Genomic DNA, 24218 nt, shown 5'->3' on the forward strand with positions numbered 1-24218 from the left:
AGTTTTCTCGTGTGTAGAAGAGGGAGTGAAAAGGATACCTCCCTTGTAGAGTTGTTTTCAGGATGAGATAATCCAGGTAAAGCTGTCAGCACAGTGCCTAGCACATGGCAAAACCCCAATAAATGTTAACAGTTTTTATTACTGAATGCCCTGGCTAATGTACTCCATACTGAATGTCCATAAAATCAGCCCCTAGATTGAGTTCACCTAACTTAGGTTCCTATTTTGTACCAATATCAACCCTATCTGAGTCTCCAGAATGAACCTCGGAGCTTGGCCTTGTCCAACTGAGCTCCCCATGCTAAGCCCCAAAATGAACAATGCCCCCCAACCACCACCCAAGAAAGAATTTTCCAGTCTGGTTTTCTGAGATGCTCTGAGTGTGATCCAGTGCAACATATGCTCACTAAGCTACCCAGCCCAAGATTTTGACCTCCCGATGTCAGTTTAAGTGCCTCCTCCCAGAAAGTTCCTCAAGGTCTGAGCCCCCACTGAATCATAGCTCTCATTCCTTAGACTCACTCCCCCCACCTTCTACTCCCTAGACTGAACTCTGGAACCCAGACTCTAGACTGGGTTCCTCAAATAGGCCAAGGGGAACTGCTGGCCTAAACTGCCTACCCTGAGCCCAAGACTGAACTCCAGACCCAGGCTGCCAAAGACTCACCAGAGCTTCAGACAAGACCCCTACACCGACTTCCCCAAACCACACTCCCTACTCCAAACCCCCAAATGAAATCCTAGACTGACATCCCAGACAAAGCCTACATACACCAGACCCCTGGAAATACCAATTTGCATCTCCAGACAGAACTCCCGAGAGCAAAGCCTCTACACGGAGTTCAGTAACCTGTACTGGCCTGAGTGGGTATCTCACAGCTTACCAGAGTCTTCTTTCTGTCCCTTTCCTGGTTACCTCCTACCTCTACCACCCAACATGCCCCCTGCCCTGGAGTGGGGGAGATACAGAATGTGTAGGAGAAAGGGCAGATGGCCGAGCAGGTCCAGCTCCGATGTCAACTCAGCCACTTCCCAGGTATACAGCCTAAAGCCACCACCTCTTCTCTCTAAGTCTGTTTCCTCATTTTGGACAAATAGGTCCCAAATCACACCTATCTTACAGAGTTGTTGTGAGGACTGAGAGGAGCTAATTTATGCAAAGTATCTGATGGGGAGCCCTGGAGAGGGTGGGGGGACCCTGGCCCCATCCTAGGGAGTTTCTAGTCTACTGAGGGATGCAGATTTATCAATACATGATGGATACAGTGTGACTAGTGGGACAGAAGGGAGCGTGGAGGACTGTGGGAACTGAGACAGGGTCCTGACCCAGCCTGGGAACTCCAGACAGGTTACTAAGGGAGGTAAGCTGAATCCAGAAGACTGAGTGGCACTTAGCCAGATGAAACAAGACAGGGCGTGTTTAGGGGGGCACAAGTGGAGGAAGTTGGAGAGGAAAGCAGAGATTTCCAAAGGCTTTCAAGGCCAGGCTAAAGGGCTGGGTTTTCCCCCTACAGGTACAGGAGAGCTATTGATAGATTTAAGCAGAAGGGTTGTCACTCTGTCAAGCTGTATGTGAGAAAGATCCCTATGGCAGTTAGGGTTGAAGATTAGAGACTCCTGAAAGGCCTGAGCTGGGTTAGCAGCTACAGATCTTGAGTACCAAGACTTGGTCATGGAGGCAGAGCCTCCTAGAAAAGCAAGACTTGGTTTCCCAGCCATATGGACCCTCTTCAGAAGCACCTGGACTCCTCCATCACAGGCAGATTTTCTCGTGAGAAAATTCAGCACCCTATAGACAAGAGTGGGATGCAGGACAGCTGTAGCAGGGCCTCAAGTGTAGGCAGGATTGTTAGTGTGTGGGGATGTGTAGGGATTTATTTCAAGATTTTTTTCCCCCCAATGATACCTGGTCGCTATAGGAGATAGGGAAATTGCAGAAAAGATGAAAGAGATAGGGAAGAAAGATGGCTGTGATACAAGCCCCCAGAGAACAAGCACACTGAGCATTCTGACGTATTTTCTTCCCAGTTTTTTTAATACACATATATTTGTGAAATTGAGATCATTTGGTGTGCACAAGTTGGTATCCTTTTCTTAAAATATCTTGAACATTTCACAAATTATGGAAAACTCTACGTAAGCATCACTTGTAAAGGATGTTCAGCATTCTATTCTATGAATGCACAGTAATTTATTTAACTGAACCCTTACAGTTGGACATTTTTTTTGAGAGAGAGAGAAAGACAGTGAGCATGCAGTGGGGGGAGGGAGAAAGGGAGGGAGAGAATCTTTTTTTTTAAGATTTTATTTATTTATTTGACAGAGAGAGATCACAAGTAGGCAGAGAGGCAGGCAGAGAGAGAGGAAGGGAAGCAGGCCCCCCGCTGAGCAGAGCTCCAGATGCGGGACTCGACCTCAGGACCCTGAGATCATGACCTGAGCCGAAGGCAGCGGCCTAACCCACTGAGCCACCCAGGCACCCGAGAGAGAGAATCTTAAGCAGCACCAAACAGTGTGGAGCCTGACAAACAGGGCTTGATCTCATGACCCTGAGATCATGACCTAAGCCATAATCAAGAGTTAGTCGCTTAACCTACTCAACCACTCAGGCACCCCTGTTTTTATTTTAATTCCAGTATAGTTAACATACAGTATTTTATTAGTCTCAGGTGTACAATGCAGTGACAATTTTACACATCACCCAGTTCTCATCAATGCAGTGACAATTTTACACATCACCCAGTTCTCATCAAGCCAAGTGTGTTCCTTAATCCCCATCACCTACCTAACCCTCCCCACCCCCTTTCCCTCTAGTCTGGAATTGTGATGCCTCCAAGCTTTGCTCATCTTTTTCAAGATTGCTTTGGCTATTCAGGGTCTTTTGTGGTTCCATACAAATTTTAGGATTATTTGTTCTAGCTCCGTGAAAAATGCTGTTGCTATTTTGATAGGGATCATATTAAATATGTAGATTGCTTTGGGTAGTATAGACATTTGAACAATATTTGTTCTTCCAAGGGCACCTGGGTGGCTCAGTCATTAAGCGTCTGCCTTTGGCTCGGGTCATGATCCCAGATCCTGGGATTGAGCCCCGCATCGGACTGCCTGCTTTTCCCTCTCCCACTTCCTCTGCTTGTGTTCCCTTTCTCGCTGTCTCTCTCTGTCAAATAAATAAATGAAATCTTCAAAAAAATTGTTCTTCTAATTTGTGAGCAGAGAATGTCCTTCCATTTCTTTGTGTCATGTTCAGTTTCTTTCATCAGTGTTTTAAAGTTTTCAGAATATAGTTATTTTACCTCTTTGGTTAAGTTTATTCCCAGGTACTGTGCAATTTAAATGCAATTGTTTTTCCTAATTTCTCTTTCTGCTTCTTCATTATTAGTATATAGAAATACAACAGATTTCTATACATTGATTTTGTATCCTGTGATTTTACTGAATTCATCGATCAGTTCTAGTAGTTTTTTGGTGGAGTCTTTTGGGTTTTCTTTCACTATAGTATCATGTCATCTGCAAATAGTGAAAATTTTATTTCTTCCTTACCAATTTAGATGCCTTTTATTTCTTTTTATTGTCTGATTGCTGTGGCTAGGACTTCCAGTACTGTGTTGAGTGGAAGTGAGGAGAGTGGACATCTTGTCTTATTCCTGATCATAGGGGGAAATTTCTCCATTTTCCCTCTTGAGTATGATGTTCCCTGTGAGTTTTTCACAGATGGCCTTTATTATGCTGAGGTATGTTCCTTCCAAACCTACTCTGTTGTGGGTTTTTATCAAGAATGGATGTTATTCTTTATCAGATGTTTTTTCTGCATCTATTGAGATGATCATATGGTTTTTGTCCTGTCTCCAGTTGATGTGATGTATCACGTTGATTGATTTGTGAATATTGATCCACCCTTGCATCCCAGGAATAAATCCCACTTCACTGTGGTGGATGATTCTTTTGATCTATTTTTGAATATAGGCTGCTAGTATTTTGTTGAGGATTTTTCATCTGTGTTCACAAGGTATATTGACCTATAGTTCTCTTCTCTTGTGGTGTCTTTATCTGGTTTTGGAATCAAGGTAATGCTGGCCTCATAGAATGACTTTGGAAGTTTTCCTTCCTCTTCAAATTTTTTTGAATAGTTTGAGTAGAACAGACATTTTTTCTAGAAACACAGTTTTTCTTTTCTTTTTAAAGATCTTATTTATTTGTCAGAGAGAGAGAGAGAGAGAGAGAGCAAGCACAGGCAAGGGGAGCAGCAGGCAGAGGGAGAAGCAGAATCCCCCAAGTAAGGAGCCCAATGTGGGACTCGATCCCAGGATTCTGGGATCATGACCTGAGCCAAAGGCAGACGCTTAACTGACTGATCCACCCAGACATCCTGAGAAGAATAAATATTAACTCTTCTCTAAATGTTTGGTAGAAATTGCCTTTGAAGCCCTCTGGTCCTACACTTTTGTTTATTGGGAGTTTTTTGATTGCTGATTTAACTTCCTTGGTGATTATCAGTCTGTTCATATTCTCTATTTCTTCCTGCTTCAGTTTTGGTAGGGTTTATGTTTCTAGGAATTTATCCATTTCTTCTAGGTTGTCCAATTTGCAGGCATATAGTTTTTCACAATATTCTCTTTTGTATTTCTGTTTGTATTTCTGTGGTGTTGGTTGTTTTTTCTTCTCTCTCATTTGTGACTTTGAGTAGTTCCCCCCTTTTTTCAATGAGTCTAGCTAGGGAGTTACTGGTTTTGTTGATTAGAATGTGTATTTTCTTAGTATAGATTCCTATAATCATTATTATTAAGACAAAAATAGGCTTATCTCTTTTTTTAAGATTTTATTTATTTGAGAGAGAGAGGGAGAGAGAGAGCATGAGCGGCAGGGGTGGGGAGACAGAGGGAGAAGCAGACTCCTCACTGAACAAGGAGCCTGACATGAGCTTGATCCCAGGACCCTAGGAATATGACCTGAGCTTAAGGCAGATGCTTAACTGACTGAGCCACCCAGGCACCCGTCTTTGTTTCTTTTTCTTTTTTTTTTTAAGATTTTATTTATTTGACAGACACAGATCACAAGTAGGCAGAGAAGCAGGCAGAGAGAGAGAGAGGAGGAAGCAGGCTCCCCGTTGAGCAGAGAGCCTGATGCGGAGCTTGATCCCAGGACCTAGAGATCATGACCTGAGCTGAAGGCAGAGGCTTAACCCACTGAGCCACCCAGGCGCCCCACCATCTTTGTTTCTTTATATGGCTCTTTTTTATTATAAAAATAATACATGCTCTTTGTCAAAAGTATGGAAAATACAGCAAAATCTAAAGGACATGACGAAAAGCACCACAGTCCCACCATTCAGAGACAACTTGTTAAACATGAGTATGTTTCTTTCCAGTTACCTATGTAATTGTTATTGTTATTTTTAATGGTAATAATAATCCTGTTAAGCTTGCATTTTATTCACTGCCAGTTATTCCATGTACTATAATTCTGCTGTTGTGGGATTAATTGAGATAGTTTCTGATTTTAAGTCATGTTGCTATGGCTATCTCTGAGGCTGGTGCTTTCCAAGATGGGGAGGGTGTAGTCAGGCCAGAAGGAGGTATTCAAGGAGCAAAGAAGCCCCCAAGAGCCTCTTCTCTGCTAGTCTCCCGCTTGACCTCCCACTCTGCCCACAGAGTCTCTGGAGCTGATAGCCACAGCGGCGGAGCACTCTAACGCCGCCATCCGCAAAATGGTGAGTGGCCCTTCTAGCCCCTGCCCCTCCTTGGCCACCCACCTGTGGTGTCTTTGTCCTGGGGGACTTGTGACTTGTGGACATGTTAGGGGAGGCCAGCACCCCAACCCTGCCTTCTGTTTCCTGTCTCCTGCCAGGAGCGAATGCACAAGCTGCTGAAGGTATATGAGCTGCTAGGGGGTGAGGAGGACATTGTCAGCCCCACCAAAGAGCTCATAAAAGAAGGCCACATCCTTAAGCTATCAGCAAAGAATGGGACCACTCAAGACCGATACCTCATACTAGTAAGTGCCAGGTGTGGGGTTGCACACATTGACTTGGTACTCACTCAAGACTATACCTCCTGCTAGCCATTCTTTCCTCTATTAATTCCTTGTATTTTCACTACCTACAGCTAGGAATATTTTTTCTCTACTCCAGAGGGAATGTAACTAAGACTTAGAAGTGACTTGCCCAAGGTTGCCCAACTGGGCAGTGACTCCCATGCCTAGGCTCTTTCCTTCTGACCCGTGTGCCCAACTTGCGCTGTGCTTTCTCCATCTATTGCCTTGATTCCCCAGCAATAAAGCTTCAGGAGACCTGTAAGGATAGGGAGCTGGGCCACACCTCTCCTGGGTCCTCCACACATACATCCCAAAACTTTTCCTTCCTAGTTCAACGACCGCCTCCTTTACTGCGTGCCCAGGCTGCGGCTCCTTGGCCAGAAGTTTAGTGTGCGGGCACGCATTGATGTAGATGGCATGGAGGTGAGCACCAGGAAGTGGGAGATGGGTACCTGGAGTGGGGGCTTGGTTCTGGGAGGGATAAAGTTGTTCTGACTTTGACCACAAGTCTTTGTGTGCATGTGTGCAGAGGGTAAGGGCTCTGTGGAGTTTAGTTATCCTCACAAAGACTTTTTCTCACTCCATTCAGCTAAAGGAAAGCTCCAACCTCAATCTGCCTCGGACCTTCCTGGTGTCAGGAAAGCAGCGCTCCCTGGAGCTCCAGGCTAGGTACTTGACCTTACCTATACCTTCCCTCCAGCTCCCTCTTTCCCTTCAGATATGAAGCATCTAGTTTCAGGCTACCTCGCCAAGGAAGAGATCATTCCACAGAAAAGATGGGCACCTTTTCCCAAAGATGCTTCCTTGCTCTTCTGATGGGTTTTGTTAGGGGAGAGGGGAGAATGAGATATTAATCCCAACAGAAATAACAACAATACAGTTTCCTGTAGATTCAGAGATTGAAGAGAAATAACAACCAAATGCAATGCTTGGTCCATGATAGAGCCTAATTTGAACAAAACCCTAAAATACATTTGCAAGACAATAGGGAAAATCTAAGTATGAACTGAACAATAACTGTTGGGTAATTACTGCTAACTTTTTCAGGTGTGATAATGGTATAATTGTTATACAAGAGAATGGCCTTGTTTTTTCATGATGCATGCTGAAGATTTAGTATTGTGATACCTGTATTTTTAAAAGACTTATTAACCAGAAATATATAAAAACATATACATCATATATAACTATATGTGAACATATATATGAAGTAAATATAGCAAAATATTTTTTAAATTTGCATCTATATAGTAGGCATACATTTAGTGAATTTGTGCTATCCTGTCTGCTTTTCTGTATGCTTGAAATTTTTTATAATAAAACTTTTAAAAATAACAACATTTAAAAATAATGTCTAGCCATTTAACAAAGAGGCTTTCATATCCATCCTCTACTTGGATCATTATAATAATAGCTCACATTTAGTGAAGACTTGCTCTTATGTTAGGCACTGTTTTGAGTGAATTTTAACTGAAACATTTTAAGTTTAACCTGACTTGAATCCTTAAAACAACTCTTGAAGTAGCTACTGTTACCATCAACCCCATTTCACCGATGAGCAAACTGTGGCACAGAAGAGTTATGTACCTTGCCCAAGATCTCATAGCTAGAAAGCAGAGCTGGAAATAGAGCTCACTTTGCCTTCTGAGGGCCCAAGTGATTAGGAACCGAGGTCAGGGTCAGGGCCAGAGAATGGATGCATATGGGTAGATGATTTATTTCTGACAGGCTGCAAGGAAGTGAGAAATGAGAGTCAGAACCCTCACTGCTGGGACTGTGTGGAGGCCGGAAAGAGAGATGAATGTTACCTTTGAAGCTCTGGGGGACTGAGAGAGCATCCACGAGGCCTGAGGCCTGCAGCCAGGAAGCAAGAACAAAGCCAACGTGGGCACATCCAGGAGGGGGCTCAGCAGAACCTGAGTGACAAGTCATATGAGTCAGACAGGTCTTCTGCTGGGAGGATGGGAAGGAGGGGGCTGCGGAAACAATGGAGCCAGAGAGGAGCACTAAGCAGTGTAGGGTTTCCTCCTAGTGGCAGAGGAAAGGCATGGAGGGTTTGCTTTGCAATTGTTTGTACTGCCCTTTAAAAAATTTAATGAAAAATTTCAAATACGCAGAAAAGTGGAAATACAATAAACACCCATATACCTACCATTTAGATAACTAGTGTTCAACCTTGGCAACACAGGGATCAACTAGGGAACTTTTAAAAAATGCTGCTGTCTGAAGTGCACCTGTCTGGCTCAGTCAGCAGAGCATGTGACTCTTGATCTTGGGGTTAGAGGTTTGAGCCCCACTTGGATGTAGAGATTACTTAAAAATAAAATATTTTAAAAAATACTGATGTCTGAAACCCACCCTCAAAGACTGATTGAATTTGTCTGGGCACAGCCTGAACATGAGGAGTTTTAAAAGCTCCTTTGGTGGTTTTAGTGTGTGCACCAAGGTTTAGAACCACCGACTTAAGAATCAACAATTATTGACATTTTGCCATATGTATCTTTGGCTGAACCATTTTAAAGTAAAGACATGATACTTCACCCCAGGCCTTTCCTTTCCTCTAGTTGCATATATATATGTATGTGTATACACACATACATACACCCACATATACACACACACACATTTTCTTTCTACATTTTATTATGAAAATATTCCAAAATACAGAAAAGTTTTAAAAAATTATACAGTGAACAACTATAAACCCACCATACAGATTCTGTAAGTGTTAACATTGTCCTATATTTACTTTATCACCAATGTATCCTTTTATCCATCCACCAAATCCATCTGGTTTTTCTAACATGCATTTCAAATAAGGTTACAGGCATCACTACACCTCATCCCTTAAAGACTTTGGTGTGCATATTATTAACTAGAGTTCAATATTTGTTAAATGTCCTCTCCTTTACTTGAGGGCAAATTTTCACACAGTTAAATGTACAGGTCTTAAATGTGTACCATCACTAAGTTTTGATAAATACAAACATATATGTCACATTTTTTTAAAAAAATGGAATGCTATGTGTATTTTGTTTTTACTTAACATCAAGAGCTTTCTATACCACTTAACATATTATATTTCATGTAACATAAACAGATTTCTATACCATTTATGTTGTCTCACAGTAATGATATACCATCATTTCTTTTTATCTGATCCCCTGTTGGGCACTTAGGCTGCTTCCAATTTTTCATAATAAATAGCATTGCAATGGACATTCTTGCAGCTAAATATTAACTCCTATTCTTAATTTTTCATGAAGTGGTTCTAAGGATGTAGTCAGATTTTCATATTAGAAAAATACTTTCGATGTCTGGTGTGTAGATGTGGAAGGGGATTAGAAGAGGCCAAGAAGGAGTCAGCCAAGAAACCAGGGTCCTGTCCCTAGTAAGCAGTTTATGGAGCTGTCCCAGCCTAGAGGCCTTGGAGACTCCAGGGCAGACAGGAGAGATGGGAAAGGAAGGAAAAAGGAAGAGGTAACTCACACTGATTGAGCACCTAGTGGACCAAGGATTATGCTAGGCACTTACCTATCACTGGTTACTGCTCAGAACAACCCAAACTGATCATTCTCTCCATGTAAAATGGAGAAAATGGACTAAAGGAAAACAAGCTCCCCAACCTTTCTCAAATTTGCCATTCCAACAACAGGGAACTATTTATGGTCTCTTGTGTTCAGTGGGTTAAAGCCTCTGCCTTCGACTCGGGTCATGATCCCAGGGTCCTGGGATTGAGCCCTGCATCGGGCTCTCTGCTCCGTGGGGAGCCTGCTTCCTCCTCTCTCTCTCTCTCTGCCTGCCTCTCTCCCTACTTGTGATCTCTGTCTGTCAAATAAATAAAAATTTTTTAAAAAAACAGCCCCATCCAAATTCCAGGCTGGGGCAGGTCTCTCCTTCTGGGCTTCTCAGCCCTATTTTCACTCCGGGTCACAGTGCTAATCCCCCTGTGTTGTCCCTATCTCCCCTCCTAGACCATGAGCTCCTTGAGGATAGGGCCAGCCCTCTCTAAGCCCGAAGTCTCTAGCACAGGGTCTGGAAATTATTAGTAACTGCTGAATAAATAAACACAGGCTACATGACTTGCCTAAAGTCACATAATAAGTTAAGGACCAGAGGGTCAAAACCCTGATCTGACTCCAAAATACTATTTACCACTCCAGTTGCTTTTGGTTGGCCTGCCTAACCCAACATTTTTCTTTCCCCCCCCGGCCCCGCACCCCAAGGACTGAGGAGGAGAAGAAAGACTGGGTCCAGGTAACATCCAAGAAGGCTTTGTGGTAGGGGGCTGGAGGAGTATTAACAGGTCTCCTTGGGGTTTGTGGACTCTCCCCTAAACTCATATCAGACCAGAATGGGCCTGGACACAGCTTTCCAACAAACTTTACCATCCCTGTTTTACAGATAAGCAAACTGAGGTCCAGAGGTTAAACAGAAATTCACAAATTCTCCCTTTAGAAAGCTGGCTCCTCTGAGGGTATAACCCCAGTGAGTTAAATCCTGTAAAACCTGAAGCCCAGACAGTGGCCAGGAAGACATTCTGTGATTTTTCAACCACTGATCTGAGAATTGGATTTGGGGTTGGGCTTGCTCAAGATCATATGCCTAACAAGGGGCAGAGTCTGGCCAAGAAACCAAGTTTTCTGACTCCAGGCTAGGTCATAGGAAGGTGAGGTGAGGGTGGAAGTAGGTGGGTTGTGAGGTAATCTGACCTCTTATTTCTTAAAACCTCCTTTATAGGCCATCAACTCCACCCTCCTGAAGCACGAACAGACGCTGGAGACCTTCAAACTGTTGAACTCAACAAACAGGGAAGATGAAGACACACCCCCTAATTCTCCAGTAAGAGTCCCCACCCTCTCCCCCTGCACTGGGACCCCTTCCAGGCTTCCAAGTCCCCACTTTACCTTGAAATGATCCTTGCCCCTTCCCGGAGAGTGAACACCAGAGAGGCAGACTGCAGGACCTCAGAAGAACAGTCTTCTTTTGGTATGGCCACAGAGGAATCATGGGGGAAACTGAGGCCCAGAAAGTAAAAATGACTCGTCGTCAGTAGTACGGTAAGGTAAGGTCAGAGCAAGGACTCAAAGGCAGGTCTTCTGAATGTATCTGCTGCTTCCCGCTGATGATCCAAGCCTTCGGGCAGAGGGCAGGGGCTGGCTGGACTGGGCTGGGGAGTAGCTATCTCTGACCTGGGACCTGGCCCTCTCTCCAGAACGTAGATCTTGGGAAGCGGGCACCTACACCCATCCGAGAGAAGGAAGTCACCATGTGCATGCGCTGCCAGGAGCCCTTCAATTCCATCACCAAACGCAGGCACCACTGCAAGGCCTGCGGGCATGTGAGTTTTGGCAGGCAGGGGCAGAGATAGGGAGGGGACAGGCTGGCAGCCCAAAGGCCCACTTCTGAGTGGGTTACCTTCTAAGTAACCTCTAAGTGGGGGAGGCCATGAGTCCACTGTGGGAGCTGGTACACTGAAGGGAAAGACCTGCAGGAACCAGGCTGTTTTTGCCCACTTGCCACCCCAGGTGGTTTGTGGGAAGTGCTCCGAGTTCCGGGCCCGCCTCATCTATGACAACAACCGCTCCAACCGTGTGTGCACGGACTGCTACGTGGCCTTGCATGGGGTGCCTGGGAGCAGCCCGGTCTGCAGCCAGCATACACCCCAGCGCCGGAGGTCTATCCTGGAGGTAAGAGCCAGGTCCCCGACTAACAGTCCCACACCAACCACATGGGCCCAGCCACCCACCGTGACTGACACACATGTGGGCATCTCTGAAATGCTAGGGTGCTATGTGCTTCCACTGAGCAAGTGACCGAGGCTTGGAGTGAGTAAAATGAATGCAAGAGTGAATGAAAGACGAATTTTTATTTAAGTGCTTTAGCCATTTAATCCTCACAGTAAGTAATCTATCCATGCTATTTCTATCCCTGGGTTACAAATGAGGGAACTGAGGCTCAGGGAGTTATTTGCCCAAATTACACAGCCAGCAAGTGGCAGAGCTAGTACCTTTTTTCAATAAACGAATTATCTTTTCTTATTACAAAATAGGATATGTGCGCTGGGGAAAATTAGACAATATAAACAAAAATAATAAAAACACCATATTCCTTCTACCCACTAGATTACCACTAATAATAGTTGTGCTGTAGCATGCCATACATACATTTTTGGTTTTGTTTTTAACCAAATTGAGGTATTTATTTCACTTAACATTTAAAGAACGCTTACTCTGGGGGTGCCTGGGTAGCTCAGATGGTTAAGCGGCTGACTTTCAGCTCAGGTCATGATCTCAGGGTCCTAAGATGGAGCCCTCGGGTGAGTTCCTCACTCAGGGGGGAGTTTGCTTGAGATTTACTCTCTCCCTCTGCCCCTAATTCCTGCTCACGTGCATGTGTGAGCTCTCTCTCTCTCTCTCTCAAAAATAAATAAATAAATCTTTTTTAAAAAAGAATGCTTACTCCGTGCCAGGCACTCTTCTGAGCATTTTGCATACATTAACTCATTTAATCCTTACAACAGACCTATATGTTCTCCTTCCAAGTCAATATATTTTCATCTCAAGCTGGGATTCTAAGCCAAACTGCCTTACACAGCTACCCAATCCTCTTCACAATGCTAGGGTTGCCTCTTGCTAAATCCATGAATGTTATGATGAAATACAACGAACGGGGGGGTATAAAGGCATAAGTGACTTGAGGAATAAATCAACTGATGGAACAATGCCTGCCTGGCATCTAGGTGCCCCTGCTGAAACACCCCTCCCACCAACTCTTAGGAGGCAAGCAGCCACTGCAGTGCAGCAGACAAGCCTGGCTTTCAGCCTCAATCCTAACCCCCAGGGGGTGGGGGTACTGGACAAATCCTTCCCACCATCTGAGCTTCAGCTTTATCAATCCCTATGCTGAGGGCACGTCAAAGCCAAGAGTAGCCAGGCCAGGCCTTCTATCAACACTGATGTCCCCTATGTCTCTGGCCACAGAAACAGGCCTCAGTGGCTGCGGAGAACAGCGTCATCTGCAGCTTCCTACACTACATGGAGAAAGGTGGCAAAGGATGGCACAAGGCATGGTTCGTGGTCCCTGAGAATGAACCCTTGGTGCTGTACATCTATGGAGCCCCTCAGGTGTGCATCCCATTCTTTCAGGGCCTTTCAGCCACCTAGCAAAACCAGGCTGCTCCTCTTCCCTTTCAGTCCTTGACCTCTCCTTGGCCTTGGGAGATTGGGTAAGGCTAAGGGGAAATCAGAACCCCTACCCTTGTGAGACAAAGACCAGCTAGAGACAAGGAGTGACTGTGGGCCAACATGTGTAGGGAAAAGCGGGGTGAGATAGTGGAGCTAGTTTCATGGAGGTTAGGCACTGCTAGGTCCAGTTTGGAGTGGGGAAGAACATGCAAATGGAGGCAACAGCTGAAACAAAGGCCTGCAAATATTATTTGTTATATGCTAAAGAGACTAGCCCAATGGGAAATGGGTATTTGAACTAGCCTGCATGCCTCAGTTGACATTTTTCGGTTGCTATCAATGGAGCCATGGAAGTTTCCAGAGGAGGGGAAGGAAAAGAAGGGTTCAGCTGATGCAAAACTAGTGAGAAGCCCAGCCTCGAGGTGACCCTCAGCTCTATCCTGTTCCCTAGGATGTGAAAGCCCAGCGCAGCTTGCCCCTCATTGGCTTTGAGGTGGGGCCTCCTGAGGCAGGGGAGCGGCCTGACAGAAGGCACGTCTTCAAGATCACCCAGAGCCACCTGAGCTGGTACTTCAGCCCCGAGACAGAGGAGCTGCAGCGGCGATGGATGGCAGTGCTCGGTCGGGCAGGCCGTGGGGACACGTTCTGCCCAGGACCCACACTGTCTGAGGACAGGGAGATGGAGGAGGCACCAGTGGCAGCTTCAGGAGCCATTGCTGAACCCTCCGAAGCCCCCCAGACCCAAGACAAGACCTAGAGGGTTTGGGAGGAACTGGGGCCCACTGCCCCATACTCTAGCTGCCCATGTCCAATTGGGGGCCCCAGCCCCCTCCCTCCCAGCTCAGTCAATACTTGAACTCCCATCACGGGCACTTTCGATCCCCAGTGCTAGGTCTTGGGTTTTTTTATTCATCTTTTCACAAAACATGGGCTTTAAAAAAAAAATTCCTACAGTGATGTTAATTTTTTTTAAATCCCTGTGCCCAGGAAGGGTGGGAGCTGTTGCTAGACCCACTTGAATTAGGCTGTTTTGTCCTCCATCCGTTCAACATCCTACAGATCCTGCCTCCACCCAATTCCCCCCAAACTGGAGGCAGATTTGGATTCAAGTGCCAGTTATGCCACTGACCCCATGGCCCTGGCCCACCCCTGCTCCCCCCAGCCAGTGTCTACACACATTATGTGGGGTGGTGACCAGACCCCTCCTGCCTCTTCCATGGCTTATAGCTTCTACCCGGCCCCAAGGCTACCCAGTATTTTATCGTCCAGACCCATGGCAGGGCCACAGGGCAGGACAGGGAAATGGGGGGAAGACAATGGATACTCTTTGTTTTGTTTTTTAAAGAAAAATACAGTTTATTTCGGGCTTATGGAAACTTTCAGAGTACTGCTGTGTTCCATTTATCCACCTCTTTGTTCACAATAACAGGCTGCTAGGGTGGGCCCCAAAACTGCTCCCTTACTGAGCTCTGAAGCCCAGCTCCTAAAAGGCTGATTCTAAGGCTCTTCATGGGTCAAGTCACAGATTAAACAATTTTAGTATATGTGCTGCCGAAGTGAGCACGAGATTAAACAATAAGGTACTATTTACTGAGGTTTTAAGCCTCATCCCTGGATTTGGGTAAGTATATGGAAAGAGGCTGGGGGAGAAAGAAAACAAAGCCCATGTCCCCCAAGCTCACCACCTAGCCAAACTCTTAGACTTCCTGAAGGAACCCAGGGCTAGAGGCTTAGCTGCAGAAAGGGAGTGTTCCTGGGAGCTTCCAATTTCTGGGCAGGGGTACAGAGCTGCTTTGTGTGTGTATGGGCAGGGGAAAAAGAAGAAGAGGTACCACAGCTATTTTCATTCACATATTCAACTCGTCTTGCTTCTAGTTTGCAAGTTCATCTCAACATTCCTGACCCAGCAGGGTTAGTGGTTCTCCTGCTGGTCCTCTCCCTTCACAGATCCACCTGGCCACTGTCAACCAGTGTTTAGCTTCTCCAGTCATGCCCTCACCTGCTCAAACCTCCCTCTTCATACTAACCACACCTGAGAGGCAATGTACTATGATATCAGGCCCATCATGCAGACAGTAACTTAAGACCCAAGGGAGTGTGGTGAACCAGGTCACACTACCTCGAGAGCAAGGACCCTAGGGTTCTTCTTCCCCTGGAGGAAACTGAACAGGGGAACAGGAAGAGGGTGGAGATGGGGGAACCAGTCCAAGAGTCCACAACCCTCCCCCAAACCCCTATAGACAAGGCTCAAAACAACTAGCAAGCAAGGGCCCAAACCATTTCCAGCCCCACTCATTTCTTTCTCCGGACAATGGTCCAGCCATCCTCCACTATATCCTCTTCTTTAATAGTCTGGGAGTCTGGACCAGAGGATTCAGGCTGGGGGCAAACCCCATCTGTAGCTGCCCCATCATTCGTAGCTGTAACCTGGAGGAGAAATACAGTAAAAAGCTAAATACAACACCTCCTGGCTATGGCCACTGGAGACCCAGGCTCTCTTCCCAGCTTTGCCAGGACTGGCTGTGTGAGCTTAGGAAAGTTCCCTGCCCTCTCTGGATAATATATCCCCCTGGCCCCATCACTTCCCTATGAAACTAGCTGATTTCCCAGAAAATTGAAGATATCTGCATCTCCCCACCCAAGGGGCACCCCCTTTCACCTCCATTTCCTCCACGCTGTCCGCATCATCTTCATCCGTTTCTCTGGCTGTTGTAACTGCAGTGGCTCTGATGCTGTACTTTCTTTGGGTAATGTGAGAGGCCATCTCCTTCAGAGCAGCCCCATCACCCCTCTGGAAGTGGTAGAACATGGTCTGTAGCTGCTGGCTCACCTACCAAGAAAACATTCAACTAGCTTGGATTTTTTGGAGAACCTACAATACAACCCGCATGTGTTTGCAGCGAGAGTAGGGAAGGGCTTGGAATTTTCCAGAAGAGAATGGGGCTCTTTCTTCCCCAAGGAGTTCACTACTGAAGGAATCAGGAATCAGGAATCAGGAATCTGTTCACTACAGAAGGACCCAGGTAAGAGCCTAAAGTATGGAAGGAGAGCTTCCTAGCAAAGGAAGGCACTAGAACTCGTTTTGAAAGACAGAAAAGGTAAAAGGGAAGGCAATCCCAGCAGGGCTTGATGGGGAAAATGTTAACCAGAACAGGGCCTGACCTGCCTTTGGGATGGAGGTGAAGAATGGACCCGGTTGAGAATGTTGTATGGAGAGAAATGAAAAAGAAGAGGCAGAGTTTGGAAAGACCTGGGAAAACTAGACTTTTTCCTTTAGGCAAAAGGGAGTCACAGAAGGTTCTTGCACAGGACTCAAGAAAAGAATGGTTAGACCCAAGGTCTTGGCCTAAAAACAGACAGGGAGAAGAAAGACTGCAGGCAGGGAAATGGGAGTTAGTCCACCATATGCTCACCTGGGGCAGACTTCCATCCTCCACAACCGTATCAAATTCGTTCGTCATGAGCTCCCCGAGGAAGTCCTCCACCTCATCTAGCTCCAAGTCAGCTAATAGGAAAGCAAAGACCAGCCACCTGAATCACTCAGGCCCACTACTGTTCAATACCTACTTGGTGGGTCCACATCCAATTGGTGGGTAAAGGCCGCAACAGTGAGCCTTTTATTCACTGAAGTTCTCTGTACTACAGGTTTTTATGTGATTCTTAAAAACCAAACAAACACTAAACATAAATACTTAATTTCCAATCTCCTGCATCCTACCAATCCCTCTTATTCCCAAAGCATCCCACCCACACTCACCCTCTTTCATCTGACCTATTTTAACTGGCCTCTTCTCTGTGACCTTGAACAAGTTACTTATCTCTGTGTCTGTTTTCTCATCTACAAAGTGGGGCTAACAGCAGCCTTCTTGAAGGTCTGTTATGAGGAGTCCCCTAAATAATGCCTAGCATAGGAGAGACCCATAATCCATGTTAATTTGCATCACTCAAGGGCTGAAGTTTCTGAAATGTAGAAACCCTTCATGACTGTGGCTCCACTGAACGGGATAGATAAGAAAAAATGGACGTTAAGTACTTCCAGTGATGAAATCATCATAGCCTTGACATCAACATCCTATTGTGTGATTCTGGCTAATCTCCACCATCTAGGCTTCAGTTACCTTCTGAGCCCCTGCTCTACTTTTTCTGAATTAGAGAATTACTCAAGTCGGTCTTCCGGTCTTCTGGTCTTCCGCAAAGCTCCTCACTCTCCCTTCCCTCTGGGAGAGCTCGTTAACTCCCTTGACTGTCCCTAACACTCTCATCTAATATCCCCCAAAGCCATCTCCAACACAAACTACACTCTACCAATTTCACAGATGCCTCAGGCCCTCCACATCGAAAGCCAAACTTATCATCTTACCACTTCAAACCTACTTCTTGTCCTTAAGGGTTCCTCTATTCCATGTAAGGCACCTAATCCACCCAGTGACTCAAACCCAAAACCTGCCTCCTTTTTCCTCTCTCTTCACGACCAAACAATCTCCAAGGCCCCAATCCATTGCTATTGCCACTGCCCTAGTTCAGGCCTCATTATTTTCTACACAGAAATAACCTTCTCATCAGTCTTTCCCTCTCCAGTCCATGCTCCATACCGATTATTTTCTGAACTTTCTAGTAACAAATCTCATCCTATTACTCACCTTAGAAAAGGCCCATGAACTTTCATCACCTACAGCAGTGTTTCATATCCTATTTTCAGGAATAGCTGTCCTGCTGGTTTTTAAAGAAAGCTATCCATAGAAAGCTAAAGAGAAACAAAGAAAAACAGGCTTCTTTTTTGTGATTCTTATCATTAGCCAAGCTTTTATTATGTTAATGTTACTGTGACTCCTAAGGAAGAGCTGAAGAAAAGTTCTTACATAATTTGACTGGAGAAGCTTTTTCTTCACTGAACATCTAACAGAACTATTATTCCATAGCCTGCATTTTGGCAAACGCTGGCCTAACAGACAAACCAAAGGCATGTAACATCTTCCACGTCTTAACCTCTTCCCAGGGCCTCCCCACCCCCCAGATTCATTCTCAACCACTCCTACCTACACTCACAAGCACGCACACACCCTTACTCCAATACTGAGCTCCCTGCCACTTTCCAAATATAACACATAATCTTCTCATACCACAGAACTTATTTGTGTGTTGCTCTGTCTCCCCCACCTAGTTAACTCCTTTTCATCCCTTAAGACTTAAGCCAATCACTACCTCCCTGAACAATCTCCAAAGGAAGCCTCCTCCTCAGTCTCAGGCTACCCAAGCACCCTGAGCTCATCCTTATTAGAACATCACCCTGACTGTAAATGCCTACTTACTTAAATGCATCCATCACTAGATGCAAACTTCCTTGTGATAACTCTACCTAATGTCATCTACAAGACCAAAAGAAAAAAACCTGAATAAAGAATTTTGCAAAAATCTTACTATGCAAAAGACCCTCTGCAGGATCCCTTATTCTTACATGACCTTAAAGACACATCAAAGGTGTAGATCTTTGCTGTCCAAATAACCAAAAGTCATTACTGAGCACTCAAAATATGGATAGACCAAATGGAGAAGGTGCTGAAAGTGTAAAATACCCACCAGATTCTGAAACTTAATACTAAAAAGGGATGTAAAATATCTCATGAGTTATCTTTTATACGGATTACTTGTTGAGATATTTTAGATATACTGACTTCAGTAACATTAATTTCATCTGCTTCTTTTTACTTTGTTGAAGCGGCTGCTAGAAAATTTTAAATGACATGATGTGAGTTGCATTGTATTTTTATTGGACAGTGCTGAGGTGAATACTTTAATATCTATTTTAGGCATTAAGAAACAGAGTCTCAGATAAAACAACTTGTCCAGAGTGATACCGCAGGTCAATGACACAGCCTTTAAGGCATCAGAACTCAAGATTCTGACTCCTAAAGCCTGTATTCATTCCACCTCGACCTTAGTTAGGTACCATCCCACAACTGTTCAACAGGAAGTGCGCGCTCTACAGGACCCGCCTCCTCCTCCCCACGCCCCCAAAGACAGGTCGCAGCGCCTCACATTCACTCACCATTGCGGAAGAAGTACTCTTCTACTGCACCCCCCAGCCACTCGGCCTTCTCTTGGCTGTGCACGCCCCCGAAGCCATTCTCCACAGCGATCTGCGAACACAGGCCAGAGCCCACCACGTCAGCCTGGAAGCTGGCCTGAGGTGGTGTAGGGTTGGCTGCTTAAGCCGCCCAGTGGCGCCTCAGGCGCGTTGTCCAGCCAACTCTTGTTCTGCCCCAGACACTAACCTTTATCCTAGCCGTGTTCCTACTCACCTGCAAGGCCGGCCAGGCTTCCAGCGCTGCGCGGACGCCAGCCCCAAAAAGCGCCCGCGAATCTTCCCCAGCTCCGGCCATCATCCGTCCTCTGGCAACGCGATGCCCAGGAGGCCCAATCGCTGCGCAGCACAGCCCAGGCTAAATGAGCCGAAAGCCGAGCCTGAGAACGCAGATGCGCCTTTCCGCGGACCCGGCAGCAAGACTAGAGCAATAGAAAAGTGTATCAGAGCAATGAATGACATCACCGCAGTTAACTCCTAGGTAATAAACCAAAGGAATCCAGGAGTGGAGGTCGGGCGGGGCCGTGGGTTCTTGAAAGGTGTGGGGAACTTAATAAAGATACGGATTCCAGGCCTTGGGGCAGAGGAATCAACCTCAGGGAGCATAGCCTTAAAATTTGCATTTTTTTTTAAAAAAAGTAACATCTAAAAAAGTAACATCCAAAACACTGCACCCAACAGCAACAACAGAATATACATTTTTCTGAAGTGCACATGGAACATTCTCCATGACAAACCATATGATAAGTTGTAAAGCAGGCCTCAATGGATTTAAAGGAGTTGAAATCACACAAAATTTGAAATTGAAATTAAAAAAATAAATTAAAAAATAACAAAGTTGTAAAATTCACTAATATGTGGAAATTAACACCTTTCTAAATAAAAAATAAGTCAATGAAAAAATCATGAAGGAAACTGGGAAACAAACTGAAATGAATGAAAATGAAAGCACAGCACACCAATATTTATGAAATACAGCTAAAATAATGCTTAAAGTTAATTTTAGAGCAACTGGGTGGCTCAGCGGGTTAAGCCTCTGCCTTCCTCTCAGGTCATGGTCTCAGGGACCTGAGATGGAGCCCCACATCCGCTGGCTTCTGCTCAACAGGGAGACTGCTTCCCCCTCCCACCACCCCTGCCTGCCTCTCCGCCTACTTGTGAGCTCTGTCAAATAAATAAATAAAATATAAAAAAAAAAAAACAGTGAGTTTTATAGCTATAAGCACCTATATTAAAAAAGAAGAAAGATGTCAAATCCATAACCTAACCTTTCACCTTAGGAAACCAGAAAAAGAAGAACAAAGTAATCCAAAAGCAAGCAGAAGTAAGAAAATAATAAAGACAGAACAGAAAATACCTGGAATAGAAAACAAAAGCAATAGAGAAAATCATGAAACAAAAGTTGATTATTTGAAAAGATCAACAAAATTGACAAATTTTTAGCTAGGTTGACTAAGTAAAAAAGAAGACTCAAATTACTGAAATCAGGAATGAAAGAGGTGACATCACTACCAACTAAACAAAAAAGACTACATATCGTATAATACCATTTAATATGAAATGTACAGCGGTGCCTGGGTGGCTCAGCTGTTAAGCATCTGCCTTTGGCTCAGGTCATGATCCCAGGGTCCTGGGATTGAGCCCAGCATTGGGCTCCCTGCTCAATGGGGAGCCTGCTTCTCCCACTCCTCCTGCTTATGCTTCTGCTCTCGCTATCTCTCTCTCTAATAATTAAAAAAAAATAAGTAATATGAAATGTACAGAATAGGCAAATCTACAGAGATAGAGAATAGGTTAATGGTTGCCCAGGCTTTGGGGAGGGGGGAAATGGGGTTTCTTTGGGGGGAGATGAAGATGTTCTAAAATTAGATGTGTGATGGTTGCTGTTGGGGCTGAGTTGTGTGCCATCCCTTCCATTCATATGTTGAAGTGCTAAGACCCAATACCTCAAAATGTGACTATATTTGGAGACAGAGCCTCTAAAGAGGTAAATAAGGTAAAACTTAGGCCCTAGTGGTACATGCTAATCCAATACAATTGGTTTCATTGTAAAGGATATTAGGGCATAGAGAGAGACATAAGATGTACAGAGAAATGGCTATGTACATATTTACATAGGTAAATATCTGCAAGCCAAAGAGAAAGGCCTCAGAAGAAACCAAACCTGCTGACAACTTAATCTCGAAGTTCAAGAATTTCGAGAAAATAAATTTTTGTTGTCAAAGCCACCAGTCTGGTATTTCGTTATGGTAGCCCTAGCAAACTAATACAGTTGCACAATCCCGTAAATATACTAAAAACCATTGAATTTTATACTTTAAATGGGTGAAATTTATGGCATATAAATAATATCTCAATAAAGCTGTTCTTAGAAAAATAGCATAGGTGATTCCCTCTCACAGAAAGGATTGCAAACTTTGGACTAGACCATGTTAACAAACAATACTGTCACTTCTGTGCCTGGGCCCCTGCTGAATATTGCTGTGTCATGTGTGGTGTTTGATCAAATGCTTAAGGAATTTACAGTCCATCATGCAAGACTGGCCAAGGACCCTAGAGAATTATCAGTGCTCTGGATTAATCTAAGTGTTAAATGACCTGAAGCAGATAGAATTCTGCAAACTCTCTTTAAGAGAAATGGTACAAATTAGGTATGAAGGTATTGCTTCAGATTTATAAAAGAAATCACAAATGTTACAAATTACAAAACTTTTTAAAAACTGACAAATACCATAAACATTCTCAAACTCCCCAAAATAAAATATTTTTATCAATTGTTTGACTCATCTCCCCACTAATTTTTCTTTTGGTTACAAGCTCCTTGATACCCTCCTCTAAATAAATATGACAATTACTTTATAATAACATTTTCTAGAAAGACTACAAAGAATTCAATGTCATTCAGTTGATAAAAATTTTTATTGGTAGTTTAGAAAAGTGTCGATTTCACAATTTGTTATTAGTGAGGTAAATTTTAAGATTGCTGTCAAATTTGGGGAAACCTCTCTTTTTTTTTTAACATGTGAGCTATAAAATTTCAAGGTATTTTAACTGTTCTTGTGCAATGACAAATTGTAAATGCTCTTCAAATTGACTGTGCTCAATAATCAGGGACTCGGAAGTGGCATGTGTAAGTATGGGGTGCTGAGGCTTAAGCTTTATTGTTCTATAATAAATCCATCTCTGTGCAATGTTAGAGGAGAAGGGAGCACAGGGGCTCATAAGAATCCAGCAGAGGGAGCCCCTGACCCAGCCTGGGGGCTTGTGGCAGGCTCTCAGAGATGACGCTTGAGCTAATTCTTAAAAGTTTGAGCGGAATTTTGCCACGTGGCAAAAACCCCATCCTCTGGTTCAATTAATTTGCTACAGGGGCTCACAGAACTCAGAGAAACATTTTACTTACTAGATCATCAGTTTAGGGTTGCCTGGCTGGCTCAGTCAGAAGAGCATGTGACTCTTGATCTTGAGGTCCTGAGTTGGAGCCCCAAATTGGGTGTAGATAGATAGATAAACAAATTGAAGTTTAGATTATTGGTTTATTACCAAAGGATATAACTCAGGAACAGCTAGATGGAAGAGATGCGTAGTGCAAGGTGTGTGGAAGGAGCAAAGGAGCTTTCATGCTCTCTCTGAATCTCCCTGTGATCATTAACCCAGAAGCTCTCTGACAGGGTTTTTATGGAGGCTTCATTACATAGGCATGATTGATTGAATCTTTGGACATTAGTGATTTGTTGATGGTCGTTTAGTCTTTATTTCATAATCATAAACTTCACCCTACAATCCAGCTAGACTTAGAGTAAGGAAAATATAGAACCCACAGAACTGCAACAAAAGCACAAAGATTATAGGATATTTCAAGCAGCTGGAGGTGAAGGGGTGCTCTCTAAGCTACAGAAGGAAGTATCTCGCAGTTGAGAGAAAACACAAGTCAAATTTATTAGATTTGTCCACAGTCAGCAATGGTGATCTTCTTGCTGGTTTTGCCATTCATGGTCCCAAAGTACTCAATGGCTTCCACAAGATTCACACCTTCTTTCACCTTGTCAAAGACCATATGCTTGCCATCCAACCACTCGGTGTTGGCAGTGCAGATGAAAAACTGACAACTCTTCATGTTGGGTCCAACATTTGCCACAGACAAGATGCCAGGACCTGTGTGCTACAGGCTGAAACTCTCATCATCAAATTTCTCCCCATAGATGGACTTGCCACTGGTGGCATTATTGCATGTGAAGTCACCACCCTGGCACAGAAATCCCAGAATAATCCTGTGAAATCAGGAGCCTCTATAACCAAATCCTTTCTCCCCAGTACTCAGAGCATGAAAGTTTTCTGCTGTCTTTGGAACTTTGCCTGCAAACAGCTCCAATCAGTTAAAATAGATTTATGAATCAGATGAGTGGTCACTTCTTGGTTTCCAGGTCCCTTACCTCAAAGGAGATGTGACCCAAGGGCTCACCACCCACAGCAATGTGCATGGTGGGGTTGACCATGACTGGTGACATGGGAAGTTCCAGGGCAGTGGTGCCTGCAATGCCATTGGTGATTGAATTCAACCTCCAGCCCCTCTCCCCTCCCAAGGAGGTTGAGGGGTGAAACTGAAACTTCAAACTTATAATCACAGGGTGGCTCTACAGGCAACATAGCCATAGATACCTTTTACCATTCTCATCACTTAGGAAATTACAAGATTTTAGGAGCTCTGTGCCAGGAAAGGGTTCAAATGCCAAATACATATTTTAATATATATTTTTAATATTTTATTTATTTATTTGACAGACAGAGATCACAAGTAGGCAGAGAGGCAAGCAGAGAGAGAGGGGGAAGCAGGCTCCCCGCTGAGCAGAGAGCCTGATGCAGGGTTTGATCCCAGGACCCTGAGATCATGACCTGAGCTGAAGGCAGAGGCTTTA

The 24218-nt window shown here is 44.5% G+C and overlaps 2 protein-coding genes and 1 pseudogene across 2 annotated transcripts in view; 1 reads left to right on the plus strand and 2 right to left on the minus strand.

The window, feature by feature from the left end:
- The window catches only part of FGD1 (FYVE, RhoGEF and PH domain containing 1), a 40686-nt gene extending 26090 nt beyond the window's left edge, over positions 1-14596 (plus strand). Inside the window, exons 9-18 of the mRNA XM_044235941.1 lie at positions 5652-5710; positions 5848-5994; positions 6364-6456; positions 6623-6702; positions 10260-10290; positions 10774-10875; positions 11249-11374; positions 11562-11723; positions 13017-13160; positions 13672-14596. Coding sequence (XP_044091876.1) covers positions 5652-5710; positions 5848-5994; positions 6364-6456; positions 6623-6702; positions 10260-10290; positions 10774-10875; positions 11249-11374; positions 11562-11723; positions 13017-13160; positions 13672-13977 — 1250 coding nt within the window. The 3' untranslated portion in view covers positions 13978-14596. The remainder of the gene's footprint in view (positions 1-5651; positions 5711-5847; positions 5995-6363; positions 6457-6622; positions 6703-10259; positions 10291-10773; positions 10876-11248; positions 11375-11561; positions 11724-13016; positions 13161-13671) is intronic.
- TSR2 (TSR2 ribosome maturation factor) lies at positions 14551-19646 on the minus strand. Its single transcript, XM_044235945.1, has 5 exons — positions 19520-19646; positions 19267-19357; positions 16634-16725; positions 15880-16050; positions 14551-15647 (listed from the first exon to the last, which is right to left on the minus strand). Exons 1-5 carry the CDS (start codon positions 19601-19603, stop codon positions 15513-15515), a joined length of 573 nt encoding a protein of 190 aa, XP_044091880.1. The 5' UTR covers positions 19604-19646; the 3' UTR covers positions 14551-15512.
- A 3596-nt stretch (positions 19647-23242) lies between these two features.
- LOC122897630 lies at positions 23243-23798 on the minus strand (annotated as a pseudogene).
- Positions 23799-24218: the final 420 nt, after the last annotated feature.

This window comes from Neovison vison, chromosome X (genome assembly GCF_020171115.1).
Source record: "Neovison vison isolate M4711 chromosome X, ASM_NN_V1, whole genome shotgun sequence".
Lineage (NCBI taxonomy): Eukaryota > Metazoa > Chordata > Mammalia > Carnivora > Mustelidae > Neogale > Neogale vison.